This window comes from Lichenostomus cassidix, chromosome 2 (genome assembly GCF_008360975.1).
Source record: "Lichenostomus cassidix isolate B80296 chromosome 2, HeHo_3.0, whole genome shotgun sequence".
In the NCBI taxonomy this organism is placed as follows: Eukaryota; Metazoa; Chordata; class Aves; order Passeriformes; family Meliphagidae; genus Lichenostomus; species Lichenostomus cassidix.
Window position 1 is genome coordinate 111,552,644 of NC_139482.1, and position 17,556 is coordinate 111,570,199.

Here is a 17,556-nt window from a genome sequence, read left to right on the forward strand (position 1 = left end):
AGCAGCTCATTAAACTGAAGTTCAGTATACACCTCGAATAAGAACATAGAACGCCACTCCTTTATCTTTTATAATTGATTAGTAAATCACACAAAGCCTTCAGTTTTACTCAATTACATGAATGATGGAAGGAGACACTCTTGAGGACATCTGGATAAATATTTAATGAGTTAAAACAGCTTTAATCAGAACATAGCACATTTGATTACATTCCCTATTTGTTTTCAAACTGACAGGAAAAGATGCATTTTAAAAAGTAATTTAGAGGAAAAAAAAACCAGGATAAAAAAAAAGAAAACAGATTTAAGTTGCCAGCACCTGAACAAGCAACAGAGTGCTCTAACAAGCATAGCTATCCAAGTCCATTGCAATGAAAACTGCTCAAGTTTTTGGGAGGCAGCTGCTCAGTTTTTCCTGAAAGACATGGGATTAAAAATTCAGGTCTTTTGAAAAGACTGCACTGGTCCTGAGTCCTCCTCCCGACCAAAGAACATAAACCCTCAGGAAGCTCCAATTCATCATACCCTTCCTTACAGTGGCCACAATTAAAACACTGCTTTTCAGCCTATCCTACCCACCTTGTATTTTTTCTCTTAACTAGTAATAAAATAAAGCTGCATCAAGGAGTTTCAGTAGGAAGTGTGACTCACTGGTTGCTCACCACCCTTGTGGCTCTTACCTCCAAGTTTTCCTTATTTCTTTTGACCCAGATAGCTATTCAGTTGAGGATGAAAAACAAAACCCCTCAATATTTAGAGGAAAAACAAACCATGGAAATGTTCTTTAGTATATAGCTCAAGTTTAGCTTCTGGGCTCTCCAGAGGAAAATATCCACACAACTACTTCAAAAGTAGTGCTGGGACCAAAATAGCTTTCCTGTGTCATGAATAACATCTCATCTTTCAACCTCTGCAAAAATTCAAAATTTAGAAAGAATATGTACTTCTGAAATTCAAGAATAGCCTTTATTAAAGAGATTACTGACCTAATTATGAAACAACTGGTACCTGAATTTCCAAATAACTGAAAATACTTCCACAGAAACACAGAAATTCAAGCAAGCAGAAACCACAAAAAACCATTTTATTGCAACAATGTCCCCATCATCAAGTGAGATGGCAAAAATTAAATTTTAATTAATTTTGCGTTTCTACCTTTTTATTTATGTAAATATAAATTCAAGAGTGTAAAATAAATCCACATATAAAACACAGAGGAAACATTCTCTTTCAGTGACTCCAAAAAAAACTTACATACTGAAGATTCATGACAAGTCATCCACTGTCCATTTTTCCAAGTATACAGGTGTGAAAGAATGCAGAAATTTACTCTCTAAAAGCATCCTGTATAAAGTCCTTGAAGTACTTAAGTAATATTTAGTAATCTCCTTCTTGAGCTTATGGATGTAGATTCCAAGAAAAGAAGAGACAAACATCTCAAACTTCAGATTATTTAACTTCCATCTAAAATAACCCATTTAAACAAGATTATGTTCAATTCTTCTAGCTGAAGCATCACAATTACTTTATTAGTATCATTATTTTGGAAAACTATCTCTTATAAGGTTTTCCTGCTTTTAAAATAAAGTCAGAATATTTATTTCAAATACTTTTGTTTACTTATACGGTAAATATATTGCGGAAAGTAACTCCACATGCTGGTACAACAGGCCTTCATGAAATTTCATTTAAACATTACTACGATGTACCTTAAAAACAGGGACTACAGCATGAAATGCACCATAAAGAGTCAGTGTCATGGGATTGTGTCTGATCTTTCTCCTCAGATGCAACAAAATGCTAATGTATTTTGAAGTAAATATTGGACTGCTAGACCACATGAATACTAGTTGGTTTTAAATATTTGGAATAGGAACATTTACTGCTTTAGAAATATGTGATTTTGTTCATTGTTTTACACAAAAAGAAGTGTCACCAGTGTTATAAAATGTATCACCGGGGTCTTTCAATATAGATGCTTTTCATTGGGTCTAACAGGCATTCATTTCCAATGATTGTGGGTTTTAATACATATTCCAGCCAAGTTCTTAATAAACTGTTTAACCTCATGGTTATGTTACAACAGAATGAAGAAATTAAGATGGCAAAAGCAAAGTTAAAAATGAAAACTGCAAGTAACTTCACAACTAGAAGAGGAAAAATCATTGAAGGATTTAAATCAGCACTATCGTGGGTCCCCACATTTGCACTGCTACTCTTAGGTTTCCAAAAGATGCATATGATTTTATAAATATTTTTGTGCTAAGAGCCATGCTCAGAAACAAAATATAGGCTGGCACAAGTCTACCTTCTTGGAGATGCATGTTAAGTATAAAATTCACTTACTAAAGTGCATTTGCTGAACAAATTCTAACTTCTACTATTATAGCTATCCCAGTAAGCAATACAAACTAAACTTTGTTGAAATTCTACCTCTACTTAAAAGCAGTAAATATAGATGACTGAAATCTAAATTACAATCTTGCATTACCAAACTTTTTGACTCAATGCTGTGAGCTCTAGAAATAAACAAAATGTACTGTCCTATACTTCCCACAAATGAGGAATTGCCTCTAGTTAGAAATACTGACAGTGTAAAATGGAGTTAAATATAAGCAGAGCTGAAGTAAGCATTGCTTTGCTTCTTATTCAATATGGTGTTTCTTTAAGGCTCTGAGAGAAGCTGTTAAGTTGTCTCAAGCTCGTTTGGCAAAAGATAAATGCAGAAGTAGCAGGGTCATCTGACATTTCAGAACTTGTATTTTCATATTTCACTAAAGCCAGCTCATTCAGTGTCTGTATACATTTATTGCACTTGTGTTGTTGGAATACAACTATACCAACATAGTAATAATGATTGCAACAAAGCCATAGTAAAATAAACTTTAGAAGGGTCTGATTTGGACATTAGAGGATAAGTGTCTGCATGTTTAAAATGTTTCCCTAATAATAATAAATACAGACAAATTGCTCATCAAGTCAGATGCACATGTTTAACCAATTATTTGGCATATATAAAATTTCACTCATCCTTTTATCAATACAAATCTGTTAGGGATCAAAAAAGACTTACCATGCAAAATATTGATTAGTGCTGCATAATGGAATATATATTTCTATCAGAGTTAAAACAGCATTTTCAAAATTTAAAGAAAAATAGATTTTTAAAAAGGGATTCTACTGTTGAATGCAAGTCTTCCTTGTAGCAAAAACAAGATAGAGACAAGTTACCATTTATCGCTGTACTTCAGTCTTGATGAAAGACTAATAATAATTTGTCCACCTACTTCTTAATAAATGCTACATTTTCAAGAATAAAGGAACTATCAGTAGGCATTATTCTACTTAAAACAAGTTATTTTTCTCTGTAATAGGTCAAGTATGCTTTTAAAGATTCAGGTAATGGTAGACTCATAATTTTCTCTCTCAACAGATTTCGAGGAGGCTCTTCTGGCTTCAAGGCTTCAGTGTGATCTTTATCTTCCTCCTCTTTGTTGTCATCTTCCATTCTTTCATCTTCTTCGCTATCTAGAGGCTGAGGAATGAGCTGATTACCAACAAACACATAGGTGTTAATCCTGCGTCTACGACATCTCCTGCGCTTGCGTTTCGGAGGAGCCTTCTGAGTAATACCCTTGGCTTTCATCTCCTCGTTTATGAAGTTTCTAAGAGTGCGTCTGATATATATTCGTGCTAGGTCCTGGAGGTTCCTAACAGCACATGGAGCTAAAATGAAAGAAAAATAAGTTATACTAAGTGAAATTCAGAAAAAAAACACCCAAAAACCAACCCAACTAGCTGCAGGGTAGTAAGACTAATGTTCCAAACCAATTCAACTGAAATTTTAGAACATGATACAATAAGCTAATGAAAGAAGGTTAGATAACATCACCTTGACAAACCCTGTGGCATAGTCCAAGAAACAAAGAGGTCGTCTGACAGATGTGCAAGAGAAGTAAAAAGCATGAACAAAACATTAAAATAAATTTAAGAAATTATACAAGTATTGTCACTTTTTAGCACCTGGCACATCTTGGCACCTACTGCTATCACTGTTAAGATCCTGCTCTGGGAAAACAATTTCTAACCCCTGGGCCACATTTGTTTAGGCAAGTGCCTTTCTTCTGCCTCCTTCTGCTCACTATGCTTTTCCCCACTTCCTACAGAATCTAACTGATGAGGGAGGGACATGCCTAATTCACACATGACCAACCAGGTAAGCCAACCACATCTTCACAGCAGAAGAGGAATCAAAATTACCAAAGTCCTAAAGGGAAAAAACCCAAACCAGCAAGTAAGAAAAAAGCCCAAAGCTTTATGTTTTCCAATGACAGGCAGGTGATGACAAAATATTGCTTGGCTACTACACACCTCCTCTAGATGACCTATGGATGGCTAATTCCAAGAAAAACAAAACAAAAAAAAGCACACCAACAAAACCTGAAGCTTGTTCAACTTTCTTACTTGTCACTTTCCTTCCCATACAGAATACCATAAAATTAATGGGGACTACAGCAAGGAAGAAGTTAGTGAAGAAATAATTTCAAAAATTATACTTCCAGAAATTCAATTCAGCTTAAAAAACTCCTGATGTAGTCCAAACAAAATCTACTGTTTCATACACTAGCTTCAGTTGCAGACTAATTTGAGACAGAAAGGATGTTCACGACTGACAACACTGATTTCAGATCATGACAAAGAGAGGGGGAAAAAAGAGTGCCATTTCTTTAGTATAAAATCAGCTCAAAATTCAAGAACAAAACCTTATCTAACCATCCACAACACTTCTGCAAGTTCAGGTGAAACAAACCATGACTGCAGATTGTATGCCTATCATAATAAACGCAAGCATTTTTAAACGAGACTAACAGAATGCAAAATTTTGCACATTTACTATGTATTTCCAACTGTCTTTCCCTCAGTGCACTGCATCCCAACCAGTAACGAAGTTGATGAAATGAACCTTTTAGCAACACCTCTGTAGTCTTCTACCAGATTCTATTTTGAGCATGGCTGACAGATATATTAGTAAGCCTCATATACATATCAGAGTTACTTTAGTCTATATATAACACTACATATGTGTCAGAAAGCATTCAAGGGTTGTCCAAAGTAGGGCATAGACTCCATGTTTACTTAGTAATGACATCTGCAACCTCTGGCTAAAGTTTACAGAGAAGCATATTCACTAGACTACTTAGAACTTTTAAGACAAATTATATAGGCCTGTGGATTTGAAACAAACAGACAATGTTATTATAAAAGAGAAATTAGCTAGAATTTTTATTTCTTGAGCTTCAGCATACTCCTTTTTACACCCCCCATCCCTTCCACATACACGCAACACACCCACACAAACACTTCTTTAAGTTTCAAAATAAAACTAGATCAACCTGAGCAGTGGAAAGAAGCCTATCTCACTGATCCCATCTTCCAGTGAAACTTCAAGCCTCTAACATTGTCTTTGCTTTTAAATAGCACAAACAGCACCACATTTGCTTTTTATTTTCCTCTTATCATTAAAAAGTAATTTTGAAATTATAACACAGGAAACACCTTTATTGTACTACCATGCAGCTCTAAATGTCCATGGTCTGCACTTCTCATTCTGAAAATTTAGGAATGTTGATAGAAAATCCTCTTTTGTTCTAGGGAATTAGACTGTATAAAATCATTGTAAAGTTTGACTAGCCACCTCTGTATTTCATTGTTAGATATGATACAACCTATCTATTATGGATGGAACAGAGAGAAAAAATAACCTTGTATTACTAAGTTAATTTCAGGACAATGCCTTCTGAGGGCCCAAAAAAAGTGTTAAAACAACAAAAATTAATTATTTTTGCAAAGGAATAGATTACATAAAGGAAATCATCTTCTATACTTTGCATAAAAATGCAAAGGTAAATGTAACTATCTTAAGGAACTATCCTTGGCAAGTTCACACACTTAAAACTAATACCCAGAGCGGCAGTTACAGGCAATGAAAGCTGACAGGACATCCTGAATTCCTGAGGGGCTTATACCAGTTTCACAGTGAAAACATATGCATAGGGATAGTTCTCTTTGGTTATTTGTTAGCAGAACAAAAGAGGAGAGAAAGGTTTAATTTTTTAGGCTCATTTTTGGCTTTAATTTCCCATGTGTTACCAAAGCCCTGTGTTATTCTACTCCTAGCCCTAACTACTCTGCCAGAAAATTTCTGTTCTATTCTCTTCTCTATCAGCTTTATCCCCTTCCCTGTTATAATCCAATCTTACCATCTTGGCAGCAAGTGTACTGTCAAAGACTTTCTAAACACCTTTCCTATCTTTACTCAAAGCATTGCAGCTAGAAAGCCCATGCCAATCACTAATAGCAAACAGCTAGGTATCCATTGCAGACAAACATAAAGCACACTCAGGTTATTAATATTTTATCATACTCCCAGTTTAAAGCCCCAGTTTAAACATCTTCCTTCCATTTCAGGGGGAGGAGAAAATGTTTTTCTCTGGTAGACCATGAGAAAGTTAGCACTATGAAGGACCTAATATTAGCTGCCTATTTCATCTACAGTGCTGTAATACAGAGGCTGAACCTAAAAGGAAAAGGTGGCTGGAAAAAACAAGCTGGAAACATTCTATCACTTAAATTCAGGATATTAACTGTGAAACAACAAAGACCATGCACCAGGAGCACCAAAACATCTCAGTGAGCTATGGCTTCGCTAAATTGAATGTCTCTGCAGTACAGCCTCTCAAATTCCAGACCTCCATCATCAGGCACTGTAACATCCCTGCAAGCCAAAGGGAGGGAGCACAAACTTACGCAGTCCCACGGTGTCATGTTTGCCGTTGTCATTTCTGTTTGGTTGCACTAGTGGAGCAAATGAAACAGCAAGGATATTCTTACTTTCCCAGGTGTTCTGTCCTGTTCTCAAGATCTGAGTTAGCTGCAAAACAAAACCAAGATAAATCAGTAGTTATAATTCTGTCATAATCAACACTATTCCGACTGGTGTTCAAACACAATGCTATTTTGTTCTACTTCAAAATTAATAAATGAAGGCTGTTTTATGAACAGAAAGGACTTTGATAATCCTTGAAATATCACTTGGTCACTAGAGTACTGAATAAGGCTCTTTGGTAATGGGAAGAGATGCAACTGGTTTTCCAGGGCGCTAAGGTAAACAACTAAAGTAAGTTCTGTTTTTCCTCATTTTTCCAAAAGATCAAAGAATACTTTGGATCAGAAGCAACCTCAGGAGTCCTACCTCCTCCTTGAACAGGGCCAACTACAATGTTAAATCAGAAGCTTTTCCGATTAAGTGAAAAAAGATCTAGGTGAGATTCCCCACCTGTCTAGGGAATATAAATTTATAAATTTATATTATTATAAATTACAGTGTTATAAATTACAATAGGTATAGTTCATGAAATCGTTTAGAAAGTAAGTTTTAATTCCTTGCTTTTGCTAAGCTCTGCTTTTCAGTTTTGCTTTAACAGAAAGAGTTCCTGTTTTAGAGCCAAACCATTCTGCTGAAGGTTTGCAACAATTGTAACTCTTTTCGAAAGGCCGCTCAGCAGCCTTGTGTGATTCCCACGGGACACAGTCTAACTGCTATGCAAGAAAGAAACCCCCCCCAAAAACCTGCGCACCCCTAATCACTACCAACCAGCGCAGAGAGCGACGATTCCACGGCCAATCGAGACACCCAAAAGAACGTCAGTCAAGACCCACGAGGGGACTCAAGGGAGGGGGTAAAGAGAACTATAAAAAATGATGATCTGCCATCTTCGGGCACGGTGCTGTAGGTGTAGCAGGGAGGCTCGCCGCGCCCACCCAGCACTGTAACTTGGCTGCTATCTGCTTGCTCAATTAATAAATTCTTTAATTGGCTCTACGTTTCTGATTGGTTTTTGAGACCTAACTCATAACAATTTGGTGCCCTGACCTCGGATAGGGAAATTCCCCGGGAGTTCCCTAAAGCGAGGCGCCCCGTCGTGATTTGACGGCCTGGAGGGGACACTCCACTGGCGCGCCCCTACCCGACGGACCTAAATTTCGGGTATCAGCCAAGGGTTCAAGGCCCCTGAAATTTCGTGCACGGAAGCCACAAGACGCCGGACAACGGAGTGTGAGTATAGGTTGAGATACAGAGACACACACGGCGTGGGTGGTCGGGGTGGTTTTCCCGGAGTGCAGCGTGTGAGACGTCCATTTACGGACGAAGTGATTGGGGCTCCCCAGTAGCGCAGTTCCTGTTCCCCGCAAAGGGTCAGGTCGCGACCGGGAGGAAGCGAGTGTTGTGTTGTTGGTGCGCGTGAGGGCACTCCAGAAGATGGGACAGGGGAAGAGCAAGCCCCCTGCCTCCATGAAGGGGAGCGGGAGACTCCCAGGGATTCCCCCTGACAGTCCGTTAGGCATACAGCTGAAATATTGGGCTGATGACCCCCGGACCCAGGGGAAGAGTAAAAATAAAATGATTAATTACGGTATGGTAGTTTGGGAAGGAAAACAAATTAGAACTGATTCCCTATACTGGCCTATCTTTGGATCCGATGAGGAATTTGTTTGCCAGGCTTTAAATCTTTGAGTTAACAGTAAAAAAAAAACCAAACATTTAGTCAAGAGGAGAGAGACTCTGCGGCTCTCTGGCTTCCTTACGCGAAGGGGGCGGGGGTTTGTGCTTCAAAAGAAAGATAAACGAAGAAAATCCGTTGATGCACCCCCACCTCCCACACCTCCACCAGGCCGGGAAGGAGAGGGAGAAGTTCCACTAGACCACGAGGCGAGAAGTGCAGCCGAGCCACTGTCCCCTGAGGAGTGGGGAAGTCCCTTGTTTGAGCATGGGGTTAACGTCCCACGGGGTCCGATTACCCGGAGCAAGACTCGCAATCTATATCCCTTAAAGGAAGTAGCTATGGGAATGGTAAACCAGGCGGGGGGTGGCCAGGCACCGGGTATAGGATATGTGGAAGTTCCCCTAAACTCTATGGATGTCCGTGAATTTAAAAGGGAGATGGGACATCTTTTAGACGACCCCCTTGGGGTAGCAGAAAGAGTAGATCAGTTCCTGGGTCATAGTCTCTACACCTGGGATGAGTTACAATCAATTTTGAGAATACCTTTTACAATGGAAGAGAGACGCATGATCCGGGCAGCAGGCATGCGTATTTGGGAAAACCAGAACCCACAAGATTGGGCTAACATGCAAGACCTGAGAGCTATCAGTATTCAGGGAATAAAGGAGGCAGTGCCTAGAGGACAGAATATGTGGATAAAGCCTAAGACAAGCATATTCTTATATCCACTTAAAGAAAAAAGAAAAAAAAAAAAGAAAAAGAAAACTAAAAGTGAGAACAGAGGGTTGTTTAACATCCCTGGAGCTTGAGCTGGGTCCTCAAGGGCACTAGGGAGATAGATATGCGGGGGAGCGTTAGGAGAGAGCTGAGAGTGTTTAGCTATTTTTCTTTTTGTGTGAGAGAGTGAGTTTGCTGTTATGTTACAATGTGTGTATTTTCTCTTAACTAATTTTATTAATTACAGTTCAATTTAAATTGACTATATGTAGTTATTTGATTTAGATTTGATCTGGTTTAATCTTAAGTAATAATAATTGATTTTTTTTGAGCCGAGTTGCTCAAGTTCTGGTTTAATTGTATTTAGTTAAGTTTTAGTTATTTTACCAGATTTTTATTAGTTTCAATTGGTTTTGGTTAGAGTTTAATCATGAGACAAAAGAAAAGACATTGGAAATGATAGAAAGAGACTGAGAAAGTTGAAAAACGAGCTAGACGTAGAGTTAGATAAAGCACAGAAAGTTCATAGAAAAAAGTCTAAAGATGAGACTTTAGACTTTTGATGGTTGTAGAAGTAAAGAAAAGCTAAAAGAGAAGAAATTCCAGTGAAGCAAAGAGAATCGAAAAGACGAGATAGACCCACGAAAGGAATATTGCAAAGGAAGTCAGGCTAAGGAATTGCATGCTATTATTATAAGGAGAAAGAATATTAAAAGTGAAATTGTCTAAAAAGAAAACATGATAAAGAAGCACTTAAAGAAAAATAGAAATGTCAAAAGGTATATTAAAAACAAGACCAAATTAAAATGAAACCCCTAAGCAAAGAAAATAAAGTTGTGTGTGTGTCAGCTACATAGTTATGTGTGAGTGCCAAAGAAAGCTAACTTAGTTTGTGTGTGTGTCAAATTAGTTTTTTGTGTGTATGTTAACTTGTAGTGCAAGCCGCATGGAGGTGCTGAGAGAGAGAGAGCAAACGTCTCTCTCCCCCAAACACCCCCCCCGGGCGAGCGGCTGTCAGACTCCCTGCTCCCAGAGTGCAGCTGCAGCCGCTCTCCTCTGGCAAAAGCTGGGTTTTTTTTAGAGAGTAGCAAGCAGCAACCGAGAGAGAGTCACCAGTTTGATTATTGAATTGTAACAGATTTAAATGGTATCCGGTTAAAATTTGTTTCAGTTTAAATTTAATTGGTTTTAATTAGTTTGTGATTTAATTTTAACTGATTTTTGATTAATTTTTAGATAAGCTTTAAAAAAAATTGTTAAAATAATTTATCCCATCTAAAATTGCACAATGAATACTATATGTAAATAACTTGACTTGATAGCAACAAGTAAATTAAAGAAAAACATTTGACTAATATAATTAATTTATTAAATTGTTTAAGAAAAAAGAACTAAAAGTACTAAGAGTTTAAACTACAATTTACAAAGATTGATACAAAATATTTATCTCTAACCCCATGTTGTAAAGACTTTTTCTAGTTTTACTCACTACAGAGTCTGCCATACGAACTGCTGAGAAAGGGCAGACTCATGCCAGCCGTGTGAAAAAGCTCACCCGAGATCCGACGTGGCAGATCATCTCATCACAGCAGCCTGAGGACTTAAAGCTAAGACTCCAGAGACAATAAGTTTCCTATAACCCACATGAACCCTGTTAACATTTGTCTAAAGAAATCTACTCACAGTTATGAATCAAGATATAATTTTGGTCGATATGCACAAGACTATGTAGTTAAATGTTACAATGCTGGTTGCAACTGTTACCCTTTTGTGTGCTTTATTTGCAAGGTACGCAAAAAAAAAAGTGGTGGATCCATTGCAGACGAGGGATACCCCCATCGGGGTTATGCCTCCCTTGCTATGAAGCTGAAAGAGATGATACAATGCAAATGTTACAATCGGCAGTTAATCTGGGCAGATTGGAAAAGGGGTCTAAAGAATGGTGGGAAATTTTTGCCCAAGGCATTCACCCCGAATTGTACTGTTATCACTCCAATGAACCCATGCCCTTGGTGGCCGAACTTATCGGGAGCGAATGTAGAGTCGAACTGGCATATCTACCTCCCACGGAAGAAGCAGTTAAACATAAAAATTAGAGCAGTTATAAAATCCGCTGGAAACAGCAAGCAGAAACCCATGAGTTCCCTGAAGATTTCCCTTGCTGCCGAGAAGAAGAATATCCTTGTGGCCAGAGGCAACCTGGTCGACAAGCCAGGCAGAGGGGAGCTAAGAGTGGGAACAACACCTGGGATTATGACTCTGAACTCCCTTTCCATAAAACGGAGTGAGCTGGAGTGCTTGCCACCTAAATTGGGAAACAATTTGGCTTTATTTGAAACACCAACAACAATGAGGTCCCCCACTAGAACCTTGCAGATAACATACACAGCCTCGATAATAGCCTGTCTCACTTGCTTGGTATCCTGCAGCACTTCAACTCAGACACACCCACACCAGCCCTTTGAATGGTCTGTAACTAACCTGTACACCTCCACAGTAGTAGCAAGTGACAAAGTGGTAAGTCCGCAGGTACCCAATCTTACACTAACCTTGAAATCTGTTATTGAAAACTATCGCTACGATGCAGTACGTCTTTACATGTGCCCAGCCTCTAACCCAGGGAAAGACTACTGCAACTAGCCCAGTGAGTATTACTGTCCATATTGGAGTTGTGAAACTGTAATATCTAATCCAGGAAGAGGAAAGAAAAATCATGATAAATACATAAATGCTCAGCTCTGGCCAATTGGCTGTAACCAGCCGCATCGTGCAGCTTACATAATACATCTCTTTTGCAAACGAATACAGCTCACCACATTGCAACCCACAGATCCCATTTGGCTCCTAGGACAAACCTGCGGAGTTTGAGTTATCGAAATTGGATACTATTACAGTGGGGTATTTAAAATAAAAAAAGAGCCTCTTCCTGAAGACCCACAAAATAGTTCACAGCTGGTACCACCAGAGCCAAGAAATTTACTTAAACTAATTACAAGTAGTTATCTTGCTTTGAATGCTACAAATCCAAATTTAACCGAACATTGCCAGCTCTGTTACACCCCAAAACCACCTTTCTATGATGCTATAGCCATTAGTAGTGAAGGAAACAAAAGTAATGACATCAATCCAACTCAGTGTATGTAGAAAAAGAGCCTAGAGTTACAGACCGGGGTTACCTTGGCACAAGTAATTAGCAAAGGCACCTGTATCGGCCAAGTCCCAAGAGAAAAACAAACACTATGTAATGAAATTATTGATAACCTAACCAAACAGAGAGAAAACTAAATGGCTTTTGCCGGCCAAAAATACATTTTGGGTCTGTGCCAGCATTGGGGTAACCCCATGTATACCTTTAAATGCCTTTAACACTAAAGATTACTGCATTCAAGTCATGATAATCCCATGGATCAGTTATCATCCTGATAATTATGTGATAGATCATAATACCGTGCCTAAACATCACCTAGTAGAAAGAGAACCAACCACAGCCTTAACCATTGCCACTTTATTAGCACTAGGCACTGCTGGAGCTAGCACCGGAATAGCATCACTTGTAAAACAAGGACAAGAGTTCTCTGAACTCAAGGCAGCTGTCAATGAAGACCTTGAAAAACTTGAAAATGCCATCACCGCACTAGAAACCTCTTTGAGATCTTTATCCAAAATAATTTTACAAAATAAAAGAGGCTTAGAAACCCTGTTCACACAAGAAGAAAGATTGTGTGTAGCACTCAATGAAGAATGTTGTGTTTACGCTGACCACACCGGGGTAGCAAAGGGATGCAATGTCTGAACTACGAAAGAGGCTAGAAAAAGATAAGCAATGCAACCATAGTATGAGAGGTGGTTCAATTTTTCTCCTTGGTTAACCACATTACTGTCTGCCATCGCTGAGCCTTTCATTGTGCTTCTTTTAGCTTTAACTATAGGCCCTTGTATTTTCAACCGTGTAGTTACAATCATTAAAAACATCTTAGAGGCAGCACACCTGCTGCTCATCACAACCCATTATGAGACAATCTCAGGTAATAGTAGTGATGAAAACTCTGGTGTCGACCATGATGCTGACTTAGAAGTTGAATCACTTGATTTCCTCTAAAATAAATTCATGAACTAAAAGTGAACATAAGAGAGGGGGGGAAATTGTTATAAATTACAATAGGTATAGTTCATGAAATCGTTTAGAAAATAAGTTTTAATTCCTTGCTTTTGCTAAGCTCTGCTTTTCAGTTTTGCTTTAACAGAAAGAGTTCCTGTTTTAGAGCCAAACCATTCTGCTGAAGGTTTGCAACAATTGTAACTCTTTTCGCAAGGCCGCTCAGCAGCCTTGTGTGATTCCCACGGGACACAGTCTAACTGCTATGCAAGAAAGAAACCCCCCCCAAAAACCTGCGCACCCCTAATCACTACCAACCAGCGCAGAGAGCGACGATTCCACGGCCAATCGAGACACCCAAAAGAACGTCAGTCAAGACCCACGAGGGGACTCAAGGGAGGGGGTAAAGAGAGCTATAAAAAATGATGATTTGCCATCTTCAGGCGCGGTGCTGTAGGTGTAGCAGGGAGGCTCGCCACGCCCGCCCAGCACTGTAACTTGGCTGCTATCTGCTTGCGCAATTAATAAATTCTTTAATTGGCTCTACGTCTCTGATTGGTTTTTGAGACCTAACTCATAACACGCAGTAGTGTTCAACTATTCGTATTCTGAAAAACTGCCTCATTTGAAGGCAGAAAGCTCCCTTGCCAACAATTTGTAACACTCTTTCAGTATGCCGAGCACCTGCGAGGAGCAACGGACTCCTGTCTGTCAAGTAAATTCTCCACCCCTTCAGGAAGACAAATGAGGAATTAAACATTTTCTCAGCAGTTTTATGCACGCTAGATTAACTCAGAGCTTTTAGGTGCTCCTAATACTTTACATGCTCTAAGCCCTATCCATTTGTATATAAGGTTAAAATAGTCAAAGTTTTAATTTCTCTCGTAAATCGTGACTACTTTTAAGCTGGATTCCATCAATTTCAACTGACAGTATCTTAGCTGAATAAACAATGAAATTATTTATGGAACTGAATCATGCAGACTACGTTTAAATCTCTTTGGTATTTTAAGAAAGCAGACAGACAGTGTAAGAATTCTTTTTGGAAAGTAAAGTAACTAACATGCTGATCAACAAGCATTCTAGTAATTATCTGTATTTAGGAGGACGTCATCCTAAATCACATGATGTGCCTTTCTCAATTTCCCTATTAGTAAAACAGGGAGAATAATACTTACCATTGAGAAGCCTTTTGAGGTCTAAGGATGAAAAGTGATAAAAGTGCGAAGTATTATTAAAATAATACGCCCCTGTCTGAAAAGCGTTAAATATAACATGGAAAAGCAACACTGAAAACTGCTGGAAATAAAATCATATTTTTCTTTCATTTTTTTCCTCCCCTTACAATGTCCCACTAATCACAGTCATTTTGTATTCTCTGAAATCAATTCTCCCGGTTTAGAGGTGGTTTCTTTGTTTTGAAGTACTGACTGAAAATATTTGTCTGGCAGGGAGATATCAAAGCAGTTCTGGGGCTGGTACAATACACAGGAAATACTATAAAACAGACTTTGCTAGAAGCAGGACATTGATGCTTTCCTACAAATTTAAAGGAAAAAAGACTTCATTCAAGACTTCATTAAAAAGATTAGTCTCTGCTTAACTGCAAAAATACACCAAATCATGGTATCATTAGTTCAACATTAACTAACTCAAGTATACATTCAAAAGCATTCCTTAAATTATATATTTCAGAAGAATATATTTATATTTTATCAGAATACATTTATATTTTATCAGAATATAAAAAGGGGAAATTGTCACTAAGTCACCTGATCTTCTATAGGCATTACTAAAATGCCTCCAACTTTCAATAAAATTTTCATGTAGTTTTCATGGTCTTTCTGGACTCCAGCTCCACAGTAAATCCGGTCATATTGATGACTGTCTGAGGCTATTTCCAAACAATTACCAACCACAAAGGCAGGTTCACAGAACTCAAATCTAAGGGGAAGAAGAAAAAAAGAAAGAAGGGACACATTTCAAATTAGGATTTTTAAGAAAAGCCAGTTCAGATAAAGACAGAAAAATGTATTTTATATCTTCCCTTATATCATGTAGAAATGTAAGCATACATAATTTAAGAGTCTGTATTAAGACAGTACTACTTTAATGATTTTTTTCTGCCACATCAAGAACCACTGAGGAAAAACTCTTAAGCAGTTATAATTATGTATTATGCAAAACAGAATAAGCCTCAAAACATCACCTTACTAACTACAAGGAAGCAGATTCGTCAAAGAAATCTTAAGCCATATGGTAAAAGTGCCATTATAACAGTATATTATCAACCATGATCGATATCCAGGCTGTTGAATAAACATTGAAAAGTTTAATTTCCTAGTAGTCCACTCCATTTTCTGTAAGTTAGTTTTTTATAGACTCATTTTTCTCTGCCTCCCAATTTTCCACCTTGAGCCCAATCCACTTTTCCCCAAAATGAACTTAATGAAGTTTTTTTTGACCACATGCAAAGCAAAAAACAAACAAACAAACAAAAAACCAAAAAAAGGATTCATTATCTCAGAAACATCTGTTCTCATTTTCATCAGCAAATTGAAGTTATACAACTTCATTTTAGTAGACCTAAGTTTGTAACACAAGTTGCAAGGACTGTAAATACTCTTTGTCACTGCACAGAATACCATAGGAAAATTGTACAGGGCAGTACTTTATTGCTAAGGCTGCATATATTCTCCACAACACTGTTATTTTCTGACATTTTTTAAATCTCTGAAGCATGTTACTGCTTCAGCTGTTAACACCGTAAAAAAATTTACCATTTTGTGAAAAAATTCCTTCAGTGAATAACTGTACATCATCCCTAAGCACTTTACATTTAGGAAGAGAGGTTACAAAGTAGCTCATAGAAAGGATTTATGTTTTTCTTTGAAAAAAATATTACATAAAACCCAAGACACTTGTTGCATGAAAAAGTTCATAAACTTCACCTGGCAGTGGTAAAGTCCAATGCATCTCAAACACCATCCAGGAGGAATGAATTTTTCTAAAAACTTCAAATACATGTAGCCATTTTATGAACTCTATGGCTGATTGTCAATGGAAAGTAATTTTTCTTTTTGCTTGGCTAGCATTAGCAAATCCCAGTACAACACCTGACAACATTCAAACCAGTATTTTTTCTGTTACGGTAAAGTTGGCAGCTTTCACTGCTTAGGGATGAAGCCTGTAAGGCTTGGCTGACTTTCTGATCTAGACCACTGCGATTAACAAATCAGGAAATTGAAGTTTCTGCTGGAAGTATACTTTTCCCTCTAAGATGGGATGCTTGATCTTGAAAATAATGCAATGCTTCTTTCTTTGACTAGTCCAGACAGACCCCAGAATCTTTTAACAACTGCTGCATGGCTCTCTCTCACGCACTCCTTGCAGACAACAGTGCATGTTTTCCAAATTCAGAGGGGAAAAAATATAAAAAAGCTACAAAACAACACTGGTTGACTGAAAAAAAAAAAAAAAACCCAGGGGAGATGGAGGGGGAGTAGAGATAAACTGTATTGTTGCACACAACTGGGAAGGTGAAGCCTAAACTGTGGTTGCAATAATTTCAGATTAACACAGAAAGATCTAGAAATACATTAGACAAGGTTAAATACTGGGAAGAAAATGAAATCCAAAGCACTGATCAATCTGCTGAAGAAGCAAATCTCATTTTATAAACACTTGGGCTATCATGTTCTTTCCTACATTTTCTACATTGCACATATAGGGCATCAGGCAGTTTATGCTATAGTTTTCATTTCAGGTTGCCTATGGTTTAAACCAAGCATTACCACATCAATTTAACTTGAAAGTTTGAGCAAAGTACCTCTGTGGGCTTAAAAAGTAAAAGAGTAAGGGGGAGGAGGCAGGGAGAGAACGAGTACAGTACTTTTCTAAAATGCAGTTTTAAATCTTGACAAAGTCCCTGGTTAGTTTTAGAAAACTGAAGACAGCCTCTCTCCCTGCCTGCCCCCAGAGCTTTCACAACTTCTTATCTTCTCAGAATGTTCGTCTGGTAACACCAAGTTTATTACCAGATAATCCTGCTTCCTCTACTAGAAACCACCCTAGAAGTTCATGAATACACTGGTCACACCCTCTTAAAACAAAGGGGGACACCAAACTGTCCAAGGAATACAAGACACAACAAAACCCCACAAAACATGCCCCAGACACA

At 38.1% G+C, this 17,556-nt stretch overlaps 1 protein-coding gene across 2 annotated transcripts in view; it reads right to left on the minus strand.

Moving 5' to 3' along the window:
• Positions 1–1,052: 1,052 nt before the first annotated feature.
• The window catches only part of PCMTD1 (protein-L-isoaspartate (D-aspartate) O-methyltransferase domain containing 1), a 48,575-nt gene continuing 32,071 nt past the window's right edge, over positions 1,053–17,556 (minus strand). For both annotated transcript variants that reach the window (XM_085052815.1, XM_085052816.1), the window contains exons 4-6: positions 15,149–15,320; positions 6,807–6,930; positions 1,053–3,725 (exon numbers count right to left, since the gene is read on the minus strand). In XM_085052815.1, the coding sequence (XP_084908941.1) occupies positions 3,355–3,725; positions 6,807–6,930; positions 15,149–15,320 (667 nt within the window). In that variant the 3' untranslated portion in view covers positions 1,053–3,354. The remainder of the gene's footprint in view (positions 3,726–6,806; positions 6,931–15,148; positions 15,321–17,556) is intronic.